Source organism: Cherax quadricarinatus, chromosome 49 (genome assembly GCF_038502225.1).
Source record: "Cherax quadricarinatus isolate ZL_2023a chromosome 49, ASM3850222v1, whole genome shotgun sequence".
NCBI lineage: Eukaryota > Metazoa > Arthropoda > Malacostraca > Decapoda > Parastacidae > Cherax > Cherax quadricarinatus.
In genome coordinates this window covers 27,585,592-27,603,091 of record NC_091340.1, presented here as the reverse complement: position 1 = coordinate 27,603,091, position 17,500 = coordinate 27,585,592, and the positions used below count along the sequence as shown (strand labels likewise).

At 41.1% G+C, this 17,500-nt stretch overlaps 1 protein-coding gene across 1 annotated transcript in view; it reads right to left on the bottom strand.

Moving 5' to 3' along the window:
• Positions 1-8,138, bottom strand: part of LOC128696927 (histone-lysine N-methyltransferase 2D-like) — a 14,561-nt gene extending 6,423 nt beyond the window's left edge. The window contains exon 1 of the mRNA XM_053788353.2: positions 8,049-8,138. Within this exon, the coding sequence (XP_053644328.2) occupies positions 8,049-8,060 (12 nt within the window). The 5' untranslated portion in view covers positions 8,061-8,138. The remainder of the gene's footprint in view (positions 1-8,048) is intronic.
• Between the last annotated feature and the right edge of the window lie 9,362 nt (positions 8,139-17,500).

The window sequence follows — 17,500 nt, the reverse complement described above, 5'->3', positions numbered from 1 at the left end:
ACTTTGAACAAAGTTCACTTTGATAAAAATGTCCACTTTGAAAAAATGTCCACTTTGAACAAATAATTTCTTAGGACTGGCAAAAGTGCCCACTTACCACTTTCTCACTTAACCACTACCGTGGCAAGTGGAAAAAGTTACCTTACACTGTGATACAAGGGAATGAATTCTCGACCCATTGCTAGGTTGGTAGCTCACTCAGTTCGCACACTGAGGTCCGTGGTTCGATCCCCGGTATGGCTGGAAACATTGGGGGGCGTGTTTCCTTATGGCACCTGCTGACCCTGTTCACCTAGCAGTAAGTAGGTACCTGGGTGTTAGTCGACTGGTGTGGGTCGCATCCTGGGGACAAAATTAACCTAATTTGTGAGAAATGCTCTGCATGATAAGGGGCTTCCTGTGTAGTATGTCACTGATGTTAGTTATGGTCTGTGTAAGTTGAATCATGTACTTGTAGAAATAGAGAGAGAGAGAGAGAGAGAGAGAGAGAGAGAGAGAGAGAGAGAGAGAGAGAGAGAGAGAGAGAGAGAGAGAGAGAGAGAGAGGCCCCTCCCTCAAGATAATGACACTAGCTTCACCGTGACACCAATAACCTGGGTGATTACTGCCACGGTGCGGTGGAATTAGCACCTGCTGCTCTGGCCGCCTGTGGTCAACATCACTGCTGCAACTGCTGCTGCTGCTACTGCTGCTACTGCTGCTACTGCTGCTACTGCTGCTGCTGCTGCTACTGCTGCTGCTGCTGCTACTGCTGCTGCTGCTGCTGCTGCTGCTGCTCCTGCTGCCTCGCCTTGCTCCTATCAATAAACCTAAACCACTAACTTCTGCGTTTAAGAATTATTTGGGGAACGTATAAAACGTGTCTGACAAGCGAGGAGAAAACGTTTATGAGGTTTTTACATGAAGATAGACACGTTTTTGGCTGTTTTTCTGTGTTTTTAGCTTTTGATAGCTTATGGCATGATGGCCTTATATACAAACTCATTGACCTACCAGACCATAACTGGACTTTTCGCAGAGTAATTTATAATTTCTTAACTCAAAGAAAAATCATTCCCACCTTTCATGGCAAGTCGACAGAACCTTTTATACCGACGGCTGGTGTCCCACAAGGTTCTTGTCTCAGTCCACTTCTGTTTAACATTTATGTGAATGACCTTCCTCAACCAGAGTTTAATGACACAATTGTGACACAGTTTGCAGATGATGTTATTCATGTCGTCTCATCAACTCCAGTAACAGGAAAATACAAGTATGAGAGAGTCATAGAAAAAATGAATATTGAACTTCGTCGAACATCTAATTGGGAGAAGAAATGGAGAATTACGACTAATCCTGACAAGGTCCTTGTTAGCACGATAGGATGTTTTGCATCAACCATCGAAGATAAAGGGGGTATCTCCATCAGAGGTACACCTGTAGCCATTAAAAACACTAACAAGATCTTGGGATATGAAATAGACAGGCTGCTCCACTCAACATCTCATGTAACTAAAAAGATCAACACAGCCAAAGCCGGTCTTAGCAGACTCTTTCGATTCAATCAAGCCCCTCAACATGTCAAAAAACATCTGTATAAAATGATAATAAGACCTATACTCGAATACCCTTGTGTCCCAATGTCATTAACAACAAAGACCAACATGCTACGGTTACAAAGGGTCCAGAATAGAGCTCTTCGCTTTATTACCGATACCAGGAGGAGAGACAGAGTTAAAATGGCAGATTTACACACACAACAAGATATTACTGCTATGCCTTGACACCCTAAAAAAGAAACAACTTTATACAATGCAAGAACTATACATGCCAGATAGAGAACATCCTATACAAGCGATAAATACCACGGATTACACCATCAATACTCCGCCTCACAGGACTCAAAGAATGACTCTCCCACAGAGGGTTCGTCGTTTTATTCATAAAGATGATTACCCTCGACCCATGATTTTGAGCAACTTACCTGATGAAGAAGATTGGATACCACCAGAACCCTTCTATGTATACTGAGAAAATCATCGCCCCCAATTAGGGAGACATCTTAAATAACTTTCTAATGTAAAATTATGCTATTGACTATTGTTGGACACCACCATTAAGAAGCTATTGTCACGAACTTATAAACCCGCCAGAAAATTATTGCCTTCATTGTCGCATAAATCTCCGTTGTGCAATCGCGAAAAAAAAAAAAAAAAGCAATTGCAACTTGTATAATTACTACCAATTCAGAGTCATGTACTTATATACCTATTATATCTATGTGACTCTGATGGGTTAGTATTATACCTCTTAAAGAATATCTTATCATTTCACATACACTTTTTAAATTGCACCAAAGTGGTTGGGCCACTTACCTTTTATATCCTACCTCTCCCCCCCCCTCCCACCCTTTTCCAATATTTCCATCCTTACCCATCCTTCTTCCTTACCCATCTTACCAAAGCTCTGGTCATCAGAACTCAGAACTCAGAGACAGAAAAAACTATTCACGATGAACTTACAAATATAATTAATGTTCTTGTTATCATCACTGCAAAATTCACTCTGGTTAGGCACTGTAAAAATAACAGCCGATATTGTTTCACGTCACCGTGACAACAGTGAACACCGTCACCGTGACAACAGTGAACACCGTCACCGTGACAACAGTGAACACCGTCACCGTGACAACAGTGAACACCGTCACCGTGACAACAGTGAACACCGTCACCGTGACAACAGTGAACACCGTCACCTTGACAACAGTGAACACCGTCACCGTGACAACAGTGAACACCGTCACCGTGACAACAGTGAACACCGTCACCGTGACAACAGTGAACACCGTCACCGTGACAACAGTGAACACCGTCACCGTGACAACAGTTAACACCACGTCACCGTGACAACAGTTAACACCACGTCACCGTGACAACAGTAAACACCACGTCTCCGTGACAACAGTGAACACCGTCACCGTGACAACAGTTAACACCACGTCACCGTGACAACAGTTAACACCACGTCACCGTGACAACAATTAACACCACGTCACCGTGACAACAGTAAACACCACGTCTCCGTGACAACAGTAAATACCACGTCACCGTGACAACAGTTAACACCACGTCACCGTGACAACAGTTAACACCACGTCACCGTGACAACAGTAAACACCACGTCACCGTGACAACAGTAAACACCACGTCACCGTGACAACAGTAAACACCACGTCACCGTGACAACAGTAAACACCACGTCACCGTGACAACAGTAAACACCACGTCACCGTGACAATATTGACAGTTATTGGCAGTGCAGTCTAGTAGCCCGGTGGCCTGGTGGATACACGGAGGGCCCGGGTTCGATTCCCGGCTGGCTGGAAACATTTCGACGCGTTTCTTTACACCTGTTGTCCTGTTCACCTAGCAGCAAATAGGTACCTGGGTGTTAGTCGACTGGTGTGGGTGGCATCCTGGGGGACAAGATTGAGGACCACAATGGAAATAAGACAGACAGTCCTCGATGACGTACTGACTTTTCTGGGTTATCCTGGGTGGCTAACCCTCCAGGGTTAAAAATCCGAACGAAATCTTATCTTATCTTATCTTAGGTCAGCAGGCGAGTGTACAGTGTAGCAGGTGAGTGTACAGTGTAGCAAATGAGTGTACAGTGTAGCAGGTGAGTGCACAGTGTAGCAGGTGAGTGTACAGTGTAGCAGGTGAGTGTACAGTGTAGCAAATGAGTGTACAGTGTAGCAGGTGAGTGCACAGTGTAGCAGGTGAGTGTACAGTGTAGCAGGTGAGTGTACAATGTAGCAGGTGAGTGTACAGTGTAGCAGGGGAGTGTACATTGTAGCAGGTGAGTGTACAGTGTAGCAGGTGAGTGTACAATGTAGCAGGTGAGTGTACAATGTAGCAGGTGAGTGTACAGTGTAGCAGGTGAGTGTACAGTGTAGCAGATGAGTGTACAGTATAGCAGGTGAGTGTACAGTGTAGCAGGCGAGTGTACAGTGTAGCAGGCGAGTGTACAGTGTAGCAGGTGAGTGTACAGTGTAGCAGGCGAGTGTACAGTGTAGCAGGTGACTGTACAGTGTAGTAGGTGAGTGTACAGTGTAGCAGGTGAGTGTACAGTGTAGCAGGTGAGTGTACAGTGTAGCAGGTGAGTGTACAGTCTAGTAGTTGAGTGTACAGTCTAGTAGTTGAGTGCACAGTGTAGCAGGCGAATGTACAGTGTAGCAGGTGAGTGTACAGTGTAGCAGGCGAGTGTACAGTGTAGCAGGCGAGTGTACAGTGTAGCAGGTGAGTGTACAATGTAGCAGACGAGTGTACAGTGTAGCAGGTGACTGTACAGTGTAGTAGGTGAGTGTACAGTGTAGCAGGTGAGTGTACAGTCTAGTAGTTGAGTGTACAGTCTAGTAGTTGAGTGCACAGTGTAGCAGGCGAATGTACAGTGTAGCAGGTGAGTGTACAGTGTAGCAGGCGAGTGTACAGTGTAGCAGATGAGTGTACAGTATAGCAGGCGAGTGTACAGTGTAGCAGGCGAGTGTACAATGTAGCAGGTGAGTGTACAGTGTAGCAGGCGAGTGTACAGTGTAGCAGGTAACTGTACAGTGTAGTAGTTGAGTGTACAGTGTAGCAGGTGAGTGTACAGTGTAGCAGGTGAGTGTACAGTGTAGCAGGTGAGTGTACAGTCTAGTAGTTGAGTGTACAGTCTAGTAGTTGAGTGCACAGTGTAGCAGGCGAGTGTACAGTGTAGCAGGTGAGTGTACATTGTAGCAGGCGAGTGTACAGTGTAGCAGGTGAGTGTACAGTGTAGCAGGTGAGTGTACAGTGTAGCAGGTGAGTGTACAGTGTAGCAGGCGAGTGTACAGTGTAGCAGGTGAGTGTAAGGTGCAGCAGGTGAGTGTACAGTCTAGTAGTTGAATGCACAGTCTAGTAGTTGAGTGCACAGTCTAGTACGTGAGTGTACAGTGTAGTAGGTGAGTGCACAGTCTAGTAGGTGAGTGTACAGTGTAGTAGGTGAGTGCACAGTCTAGTACGTGAGTGTACAGTGTAGTAGGTGAGTGTACAGTGTAGTAGGTGAGTGTACAGTGTAGTAGGTGAGTGTACAGTCTAGTAGGTGAGTGTACAGTCTAGTAGGTGAGTGTACAGTCTAGTAGGTGAGTGTACAGTCTAGTAGGTGAGTGTACAGTCTAGTAGGTGAGTGTACAGTCTAGTAGGTGAGTGTACAGTCTAGTAGGTGAGTGTACAGTCTAGTAGGTGAGTGTACAGTCTAGTAGGTGAGTGTACAGTCTACTAGTTGAGTGTACAGTCTAGTAGGTGATTGTACAGTCTAGTAGATGAGTGTACAGTCTAGTAGGTGAGTGCACAGTCTAGTAGGTGAGTGTACAGTCCAGTAGGTGAGTGTACAGTCTAGTAGGTGAGTGTACAGTCTAGTAGGTGAGTGTACAGTCTAGTAGTTGAGTGTACAGTCTAGTAGGTGAGTGTACAGTCTAGTAGTTGAGTGTACAGTCTAGTAGGTGAGTGTACAGTCTAGTAGGTGAGTGTACAGTCTAGTAGGTGAGTGTACAGTCTACATTCACGCGGGTGCTTGAATGTATGTATTTTATCCACACACACACACACACACATACACACACACACACACACACACACACACACACACACACACACACACACACACACACACACACACACACACACACACACACACACACACACACACACACACACACACACACACACACACACACACACACACACACACACACACACACACACACACACACACACACACACACAATGTAACAACCATCATGGAACATCAAACATTGTCAATAACGAGTTGCAAAATCCATCACTTTTACCACAGCAACACTGGCACTACCACTCTATTTTATGTCGACACTGCAGTGCTTCAGAGGCACTGTTGCTAACTTTGTTTACACTGCAGTACCACAGAAATACTGTTGCTAACTTTTGTCGACATTGCAGTGCCACAGAAGCACTGTTGCTAACTTTTGTCGACACTGCAGTGCTCATAGGCACTGTTGCTAACTTTTGTCCTCACTGCAGTGCTGTCAGAAGTTCCAGAGGCACTGTTACTCTGTCTTATGAAAGCACTGCAATGTCCCGTGAAGCTTAAGTTGCAGGTAAGCTTTAATTATAGAGAAGCTCTACGCAGAGATTGATAGGAATCTACAAAGTTAGATAAAACTCGACAGAGTGTAAAAGCTCTACGTAAAGCTCAATGAAACTCAACACAGAACTTGATAAAGCTCTAAATAGAGCTTGATAATGCTCTACACACAGCTACATAAAGCTTTATGCAGCCTAACAAATCTGTATATGGAGCTAAATAAAGCTCCACACAGAGCTTATTAGAGCTGTCTCCAGATAGTTATAGTTGTTAAAAACTTAAGATTGATAAAGTTCTTCGTAAAGCTTAATAAAACTTTACAAAGTTTGATAAAGCTGTGCACAGACTGTGATAAAGCTCTCCATAAAGCTTTATGAAGCTCTACACAGAGCCTAAGAAAACTTTGCACAGTGCTTGATGAAGCTCTACAGAGAGCTTGATAAAGCTTCTTCGAGCTTGACAAGGCTTCTTAGAGCTCGACAAAGCTTCTTAGAGATTGACAAGGCTTGTTAGAGCTTGATGAAGCTTCGAAGAGCTTGATAAAGTTCCAAGCAGAACTATCTAAAGCTCTACGCAGCTCTATAACAGAAGAGGATTGTACAGTGTCACTGGGTCAAGACTGTACATTCCCTTTCTACCTATTCGTATTCACCTTGTTAATGTATTCCAATTATCATTCCATTGGAGGTATCCCTGAATCCATTGTGTATCCCACAGACTCCACTCTAATAATAATAATAATAATAATAATAATAATAATAATAATAATAATAATAATAATAATAATAATAATAATTATAATTGTCTTCGAAGAAGTAAAGAGGGGAAAAGAAGATGACTTGGGTTTGAAGCCTATCTACTATATGAGTCATGAAGATTGAATGCCTTCTATATATCACTAGTCAAGGATTTCTTAATACCTAAAATTTTGATTAAAATATTAAGCTATCAGAGAATATACACTGAAATATATACTTATTTTATGGTATGTTTGTATAAAATGTGTGTGTGTGTGTGTGTGTGTGTGTGCTCACCTATTTGTGGTTGCAGGGGGTCGAGTCATAGCTCCTGGCCCAGCCTCTTCCCTTCTCGTTACTAGGTCCTCTCCATCCCTGCTCCATGTGTGTGTGTGTGTGTGTGTGTGTGTGTGTGTGTGATTGTGTGTGTGTGTGTGTGGTGTGTGTGGTGTGTGTGTGTGTGTGTGTGTGTGTGTGTGTGTGTGTGTGTGTGTGTGTGTGTGTGTGTGTGTGTGTGTGTGTGGTGTGTGTGTGTGTGTGTGTGTGTGTGTGTGTGTGTGTGTGTGTGTGTGTGTGTGTGAATACACAAATCACCCGCAGTAATAAGAAGGAAACTAATGACGACGTTTCTATCCGAGTTAGACCATTGACAAGTCACAATGAAACGTGTCACTGGTCCAATTCGGACCGAAATGTTGTCATTGCATTTCGTCTCCTTATTGCGGGTTATTTGTGCATCGTTCCAGTTGTGTGTTTTATATATTATTTCTTAAAACACTTTTGAGAGTATATACAATGGGGTATAAACCCTTTCCAGTGAATATTTCTACTCTCGGTATATTCACACTGAGAGATACCTGCTTCTCAGCGTAAATACACTGAGATACACTCCTTTTGATGTATATATTCGTCTGTGTGTGTATATACTGAGAGGTGCACAATTTTCAAGGTATATACACCTTTCCGAATGTATATAAATTGTTGTTCTCTGAGTATGTGCAATGAGAAATACACACTTCCAGTAATAAATACTCTCGGTTCATACACACTAATGCATGTCTCTGAGTGTGTACCAACACTACAACTCGCACTGTACTGAATGTGCATCACCAGAGATGCACTCCGCAGAAAATATACAAGATTCTCAACGCACTACACTGGGTATAATCAACGATTTATGAAAGAGCTCACCGCAAGCTTCATGTTGTGACGGTGTCCAGAGGTGTGTGTGTGTGGAGCACCTTCCAGCACACCTTATATAACCCTCGGCACCTGGGTGAGTGGCTGTCACCCTCTCTATTCCAGCTTGTTATTTATCTTAGTAAAACAATGCATTGCCCGAAAGTTATTTAGTTAACTACGATGTGAATACTCACATAAAATACTCTAGAAGAAATAGCTGGGAAGAGGTAGTAGTTAGTTATATAAGAAGAAACATCAGGCGAGCAGAGTCTTAATATATGACGTCATGGAGAGTCCTGACGTCAGGTAGGCAAAAAGTAGCTAGACGATGTTGCCAGCAATAAGGAAGAGATGTCAGCGTACGGTAATGCCCAGTGTTTGTACGTACCATTCATGGTGTTGCTTCCAACTTAGCTAGATTTTTACCATTATGTTTGTTTGTGAGGGGCATACATACGCGAGAACTTGGGACTAACTATATATATATATATATATATATATATATATATATATATATATATATATATATATATATATATATATATGTATATAAATATATATATATATATATATATATATATATATATATATATATATATATATAGATAGATAGATAGATAGATAGATAGATAGATATACATGTATATGTCGTGCCGAATATGAAAAAACTGGTCAATTAGCAAGAACTCATTTACAATTAAGTCCTTTCTGAAATTTTCTTTTATATGTTTAAAGATATATTTTTTCATTAATGTTAATGTAAATTTTTGTAATTTTGCACCAAAAGAATCTTAGAAAACTTACCTAACCTTATTATAACAAGAACAATTTATTTTAGCCTAACCCAACTAAATATATTTTAGATTTGTTTACAATAATTTAATACTAAACAACCACAGTGAAATATATTTTTTTCGTTAGGTTCAGAATGATTTTGGCGAAATTATTGCATACACAAATTTTCACTTGTCCTATATGGCAAGATGAGCGTTGCTATTTAAGCCAAGGTGGCAAGTTCTGCCTATTCGGCACGACATATATATATACATATATATGCCGCCCCTATTCTCGCCGAACACAGGTGTATTTGTGGCAGTGAAGCAGCAGACCGATTCGGGTACCATGGTCTTGTGTGCCGTAAATCCGTGGGAAAGATTGCAAGACATGAGGAGGTTAATAACATTATCAAGAGGAGCCTCACAACAGCTGGATGCCCAGCAGTAAGGGAGCCACCCCAACTATGCAGATCTGATGGCAGCCAGAAGCGTCCAGATGGTATCACCCTTCAAGCCTGGACAGATGGGAAGCAGGTGGTGTGGGACTATACATGTGCATCTACCTTGGCTGATACCTATCTCCAATACACCAGGGAGGAAGGAGGGGCAGCCGCCAGCTTCAGGGAGTCCCAAAAATCTAGAAAATATAGAGAACTTGCCCATCATTATATGTTTGTTCCCATAGGCTCAGAGACCCTTGGTTCATGGGGAAAGAGTGCATCTAAATTCCTTAAGGAGCTGGGAAAAAGACTCATCAGGGTAACTAGGGATCCCAGGGCAGCTAGTTTTCTGTTCCAGCGGCTAAGTACGGCTGTTCAAAGGGGTAATGCCTGCTGTATTTTGGGTACACGCCCCAACTCTGAGGAGCTGGATGAGATTTTCTCCTTATAATCGGTGATACACACGTAACAACATGTACTTTATATGCCACCTTTATATCAAGAATGTATCTCTTAAATCTTCTGTACCATATTATGTAATAAAATATTCCTATTGGTAAAAAAATATATATTAAAAGATGGGGTGGTAGGGGAAGTGGAATATTCAAACGGCTTCAGGAAGAAATCCAAATATATATATATATATATATATATATATATATATATATATATATATATATATATATATATATATATATATATATATATATATATGGTTTAGAAAGACACGTAAGTAAACACTATGACATATTTATTAGAAAACGTTTCGGTCCTGGGACCTTGATCACTTCTAACATACAGAGGGAGAAAGACATTATATATATAGGCGGAGAGTGAGGTGTGAGTGACGCACGTGACCTGAGGAATGTCATGTTGTGATGAGGACGGATAGACGATGAAATTATGTGACTCCTGTGTTGTTGGGTTGGTGGTGCTTAAGTATCATGTATGCCAATGTTTTTGAAATTTTGTCGTTTCCAGTGTTACGTTCTATAGTGTCGGTGACGGCGATTAGTGAGGCTTCTAGGCATCGTCGGCGTCTGAGGTCTGGTTCGGTGAGAACGAGTTATGCCTCATTCCAGTTCATCAAATGCCCCGTGGAGTCTCTGTGGAGGACACAGGCGTACCTTACATCGTCTCTGTTAGAGGCATTTCGATGCTCATTCAGGCGGACTGCAAGATCTCTGCCTGTCTCGCCTACATATTTCTTGGGACAGAACCCACAGGGGATAGTGTAGACGCCTGCTGTAGAAGCTAGAGGTGTGGGGCTGCGTTTCGTAGTGAGGTCTTTGATAGATGATGTGTTTATGGTGGAAACGTTGATGTTACTCATAGCAAGTGCCCGGCGAGTATTCGTGACAACATCACCACATGGGAGTACTATGAACTGCTTAGGGGGCTGGTCCATGGGCGGTTTGTTGAGAATAGCTTGTGCCTTGAGTCTGCAATCTCGGATGAAGAAAGATGGAAACTGAAGACGTGTAAAGGCTTGTGTTATGTAAGTGCATTCTTCTTCTAGAAAACAAGGGCTGGAGATGCGAAGAGCTCTCAAGAAGAAGCCAATGAGGACTCCTCTCTTAGTGCGGGTGTCTTGGTGTGAATAAAAGTGTATAAGATCGTCCTTGTCGGTAGGTTTTCTATACACTTGTTAGAGAAGTTTGTCACTGTCGGGAGATTTGCACAGGAGAACGTCGAGGAAAGGAAGTTTGCCATCGTTTTCGAGTTCAAGTGTAAACTTTATTGATGGTTCAGCTGCATTGATCTTGTTGAGAAGGGCCTGGATATTGAGACGTCTCGGATAGAAAACCAATATATCATCAACGTATCTTAGCCAGGTAACAGTGTTGGGAATAAGGGTGCTGAATTTCTCTGTCTCCAGGTTTTCCATGAAGAGGTTGGCGAGCACAGCACTGAGCGGGCTGCCCATTGCCATCCCAAAGCACTGTTTGTAACAGTTGTCCTGATACTTGAAGAAGTTGAAATTAACACAAAGTTCCACTAGATTGATGAAATCTAGAAGAGGTAAAGGGAGGTCGTGGTTTTCAGTGAGCCTCTGTCTCAGAATGTTGATTGCAACGTCAGTAGGAACGTTGGTAAAGAGGGCTGTGACATCGAAGGAAGCCATGCTTTTGTTTTTGACATTCAGGTTGGAAATTCGAGAGAGAAGGTCACCTGAGTGTTTGAGGTGGGCTTGACTGATGGTGCTCAGAAGCGCTGAAAGGTATTTGGCAAGGTGGCCGGCTAGTCCGTGTGGTGCACTCCCTATGCCCAAAGTGATAGGCCGTAGTGGGATGCCAGGTTTGTGTGTCTTAGGAAGGCCATACAGGCGTGCTGGTTTCGGTTGACCTGGTAAAAGTTTAAGTAGTTTTTTGCCTTGTTCTGATTTTCGTAAGATGCTACTAGCCTTTTGAAGGAAAGTCTGGGTACTTTGAAGTAGCACTTATTCTGATACATACATGTATATATATAGATATATATATATATATATATATATATATATATATATATATATATATATATATATATATATATATATATATATATATATATATATATATATATATATATAAGAGTCTGTCAATGACCGGGTGGAGGGGGAGGAAGGCACAAATCGTAGACTATAACTGACTCACGAAATCGTAATGACACGATTACAAACAAACCATACCACGGGCGGGATTTGAACCCGCGGTCTGGAGTTTTGAGACTCTCTGACCGCGGGTTCAAATCCCGCCCGTGGTATGGTTCGTAGACTATAAATTTAGAAGCCCAGCACTCGACCACCAGACTTTTCATAGGGAAGAATCAGAAGCAGCATCTCTGTATATGTCACCGTCAGAGGCGCCAACTGTAACCCGACTAAATTTCCTTCAGTTTATGAACCACGGTTAGTTCCTCCCGTCCATCATTCTGTTTATTCATCAAAGAAAAAAATCATATTGTGATTGGCCGAGATGCGAACCCGAGATTTTAGGAAGTCTTCCAAGAAACCAGCTAAACTTTCGACGCTCTAGACCGCTACACCACAGTGGTACTAGACATCTTTCCCTTAATGTCCCTTCTAACAGATCTTGGTCACTTGAAGACACGAAAACAAGCCAAGGGCCATTTCCTTAATCCATACAAATGCAATATCTATACTGGCAACTCCTTCAGTCATTACCCAATTACCCTTACGAATAGCATCTTGCTTGGAGCCCGTCTAGGATCTAATGTCCTCCTGACTTGCTGGTTCAATCCTGATGCTACGTACTCTAAGATGGGCCTGACATATGCCGTGTGTATTATCGTGAATTATTCCTTGTTGAGGTTTATGAAAGCTGTCCTTAAACTAGCCAGTCTCATGTTTGCTACCGTGGTAAATCGGTTGATGAGTGCCTCAGGGGAGATGCTCTGAATTATACTTAGTACCACCTAGGTACTTCTCTTTCAAAGAATTCTGCAACCTTGGTCCCCCGATCCTGTTGTGTGTGTGTGTTTGTATTATATTCAATAATCGAAGAATGTATTCACACATGGTTTAATACACTTCAAGAGGGAGGAATGAGTTATTTGGCGCTAGAAGCTGCTCTTCGCCCTCCCTGGATACCTAGGGAACCTGAAGTACTTCACCTATTTACTACCTATTCTCCAGGTGTTGGGTCATCTCTATGAGGTTACCGAGTCTTTGCGAATATAATACAACAACAACTCAATACATTAAGTATCTATACACTCACAAAAATGTGTATATCTATGTAAACGACATTAAAAGAAAAACTATTCAGGAAATATATGCAGAAGAACCGGAGATATCAACTCCGTTAGGTAATGATCCACAACATCAGGAAAGTTATATCTGTTAACATCTGGAGCAGTGCCTAATACTGCGGTGTAGTTCCTGTGTATTTGTATGTGTATGGGTGAATCTGTGTGTGTCCTCTGCATGTGGTTGCAGGGATCGATCCACAGCTCCTGGCCCCTGTCTGTCCGTACTCACCAGGACTAATATTCATATTAGGAAAATTGTGTATAAGAGATGCTTATACACAACTTATACACTTATACACTTATACACTTATACACAGCTTTCCTATTACGAGTGTTAGTCTTGGTTTTGTCTCTGTAGTCGCCCATCCAAACATCAAAACACTCGTGACTTGACTTGATCTTGTCTTCTCTCCCTAACTCCTTCTTTCCTGCTTTATCTTTGTCTCATTTTTTTTCTGCCTAGGTGTGTTCTGGCCTTCAGTTTTTGCCTCCCCTGTGTTTTTGGTCCCACCCCTGTGAGCCAGTAGCTCTCCTGCAGTGCTCCTTTTTCTTGTCCTTAGACTTACTCCACTTCAAATATTAAGATTACTACTTTTCTGTTGGGTGATAAATGGTTTTGAAAACCGACAAGTTGAAGAATTGAGACACTTATGCAACATATGGGAATCTTTATTGAAGAAACGTTTCGCCACACAGTGGCTTCATTAGTCCAATACAAAGCAGAAATGTGTAAGGAGAGGAGGAGTTTCAGGTAATCAGTCCCTCAGTGATGGACTGAATACATCGATTCCAGACCGAAGGACTGATTACCTCAAACTACTCCTCTCCTTACACATTTCTGCCTTGTACAGGACTGATGAAGCCACTGTGTGGCGAAACGTTTCTTCATTAAAGATTCCTGTATGTTGCATAAGAGTCTCAGTCTATTTTCCTATTACTACTACTGCTACTACTACTACTACTACTACTACTACTACTACTACTATGACTACTACTGCTGCTACTACTACTACTACTACTGCTACTTCTCTGCAATTACTACCACTACTGCTTCTATTATTGCCTCACTTGACTCCCATTTCTGTCTACCACTACTGCCCCCCCATATTTACTACTATTACTACTACTACTACTACTACTACTACTACTACTACTACTACTACTACTACTGCTGCTGCTACTTTTCCACTACCAGCATTACCTCCACTACTACTACTCCACCTCTTTCTTCCTTTCTCTGTCCCGTCGCTGTCCCCCTCTCCTATACATAGTGGCTCCCTCACCTTCGTGTGTTAGTGTGACTTGTAAATGGTCCAGGTCGGACGGAAGCGTCTTCATAAGCTTCTCTATCCTATGTGTACAATTCTATTATTTATATGTGTACGATTTATATGTGTATTATTTATATGTGTAGGATTCTATTTATGTGAGAGCAGCATCCACTGAGAAAGCAGCATCTCTCAGTGCCTTGATAAACCGAGTCATCTCGGGGACTAGAAAAAAAGTGATACTCAACGAGACCACATTTATGATATTTCACTTTGGAAACCTTTAAGATATGACAAGAAAAACGATTGGTAGTACAGTCAGTTTACACACTGAAGTTCGTGATTCGATCCCCGGTACGGGTGGTCATATTTGGGTTTGTTACTTTAAGACACCTGTTGTCCCTGTTCACCTAGTAGTAAATAGATGCCTGGGTGTTAGTGGACTGGTGTGGGTCGCATCCTGGGGACAAAACTAACCTAATTTGCCCGAAGTGCTCTCCATAACTCGGGGCTTTCGATATAGTATGTCGCTGATGTCAGCTATGGTCTGTATAAGTTGTATCATGTACTTGTAGAAATAATCATTATTATTATTATTATTATTATTATTATTATTATTATTATTATTATTATTATTATTATTATTATTATTATTATTATTATTATTATTATTATTGTTGTTGTTATTATGTTTATAATTATTATTATTATTATTATTATTATTATTATTATTATTATTATTATTATTATTATTATTATTATTATTATTATTATTATTATTGTTGTTGTTATTATGTTTATAATTATTATTATTATTATTATTATTATTATTATTATTATTATTATTATTATTATTATTATTATTATTATTATTGTTGTTGTTGTTGTTGTTGTTGTTGTTGTTGTTGTTGTTATTATGTTTATAATTATTATTATTATTATTATTATTATTATTATTATTATTATTATTTTTATAATTATTATTATTATTATGATTATTATTTAAAAAAAATAAAAACTGATGGTCAACTACACCAAATTTCAGATAATCCACATTGGAAAATTTTAAGATTTGGTAAGATTAACGGAAAATATATATATAAGAACTCAAAACACTGATAAGAGAGGAAGAGGAATGTGAGACACATATGAGTGATAATGTCAAATGTTACCATCAAGGATCACAACAGTGTTACCATCACAACTGCGTGGAAAATGATAAGCAGGATGGTTGTAACCTTCACAACGAGATTCTGACCTAATGCTTCCCTTTTTTAAATCTTTCCTAGATAACAATAATGATTTCAACTAAAAGATCCCCCATTCTTTTGTTTTTTTTTAAGGCGTCGCCTCCATAGGTTGTTACCTTCGGAATACTGGCCAGAAGGATACGTAATTTCCTACCAATGTTCAGTACCCTATATATAAAAGAAGGTTTTGTACTGAGTTTACTAAAAGATTACTCTGAGTAATTTTTGAAGGGGTGGAGGGGTAAGCCAGCGCAAGGCCTCGGTCAGATGACCTAAAGCTCCACTTGCGGGTCATCTGACTAAGACCCGCGTCAGAAAACACTTGTACTGTTTCCTGACGAACTTTATCTAACCTATAGTAACGAGACAACACTGTTAATCATACTTAAGTGACTTGACGAACATATTCCTGTCGTCAGGAGGAGACTTCACAGATTTCTTCAGACAGTTCCTGATTAACCGAGCTGTGATGCATACGTTGGACTGTCTGGTGCAAACCCCATCCGCTTAATTCATCATTTCATTGGTCCTAACACCGGGTCGCAGGAACGCTGAGCCTAGATCGCCAATAAGTCAAATATATGACTCGCGAATTCATAATGAGACGATTACAAACAAACCACTGAACGGGCGGGGCTTGAACTCACGGCAAGTGAATCGTAACCTCCCTATGTATAAATATATCTGGTTGGATGAGTCTTATTGTAGCCAGCTGGCCTTGTGGCTTACGTGTTGGCCTTCAGTTTTACGACTAGCTTGCCGCGAGTGCGAGCTTCACCTGTACAGTGGCAAGTGAATTATACTTATTAACATCACCCCACTTAGCTACACTTACCTCATAAATTAGAAAAAAAAGGAGATTTTTCACAGGATAGTTAAGACAACACGTTATTAAATGACTCAGTGTTTGTGTCGCCCAGCTGACGGTCAACTGTCTTCTGGTAGGTTTTTGTAGCCATGTTGTAAAAAGTTGTTTTACTTGTTATATCTAACATTACTACTACAGAAGCCTTCATTCATGTGTGTGTGTGTGTGTGTGTGTGTGTGTGTGTGTGTGTGTGTGTGTGTGTGTGTGTGTGTGTGTGTGTGTGTGTGTGTGTGTGTGTGTGTGTGTGTGTGTTGTGTGTGTGTGTGTGCGTGCTTGTGTGTGTATTAATATGTAGTTACAGGGGTTGAGTCTTAGCTCCTGGTCTCGCCTCTTCGATGATCGCTATTAGGCTCACTCTCCAGGCTTCGATTTAGCTTACCGGGATGTGTAATGTGTACAGCAAGTATCATATATATATATATATATATATATATATATATATATATATATATATATATATATATATATATATATATATATATATATATATATATATATAACAACACTGCGCTAGCCAAGAATTCGAACCCATGTTGTACTGGCCCGCCATTGTGAGCGATAAACACATGATGCCTTAACCCACAAGACCACCCAATCCTACAAGAACCAAGCACCCAGCCAAGCTAGGTGTGTTACTCTTGGTCCGAGGACATACGGAGGTGTCTCAACTTGCAAACTTATTTCATTCTCATCCCTGTTTGGTGTACTACCAGATATATATTATTGTAAACACGAAATAGTGTTATTGATCAATAACAACACTGCGCAACACTTGGCTAGCCCAGTGTTGTTATTAATGTTAGGAAGAAATACTTCCTAACATTCCTGTGACTCATCTGAATCTTCAACTTCCATTTGTGAACCCTTGTTTCTGTGTCCCTTCTCTGGAACATCCTGTTTCTGTCCACCTTGTCGACTCCTCTCAGTATTTTATATGTTGTTATTATATCTCTATGTCGCCAAGTCGTAGGACGTACCCCTTAGCTCCGGGACTGGTTTTGCTGCAAGCCTTTGCACTTTCTCTAATTTTCTTACATCTTCGGTTAGGTGTGGGTTCCAAACTGGTGCTGCATACTCTAATATGAGTCTGGCGTACACGGTGTACAGAG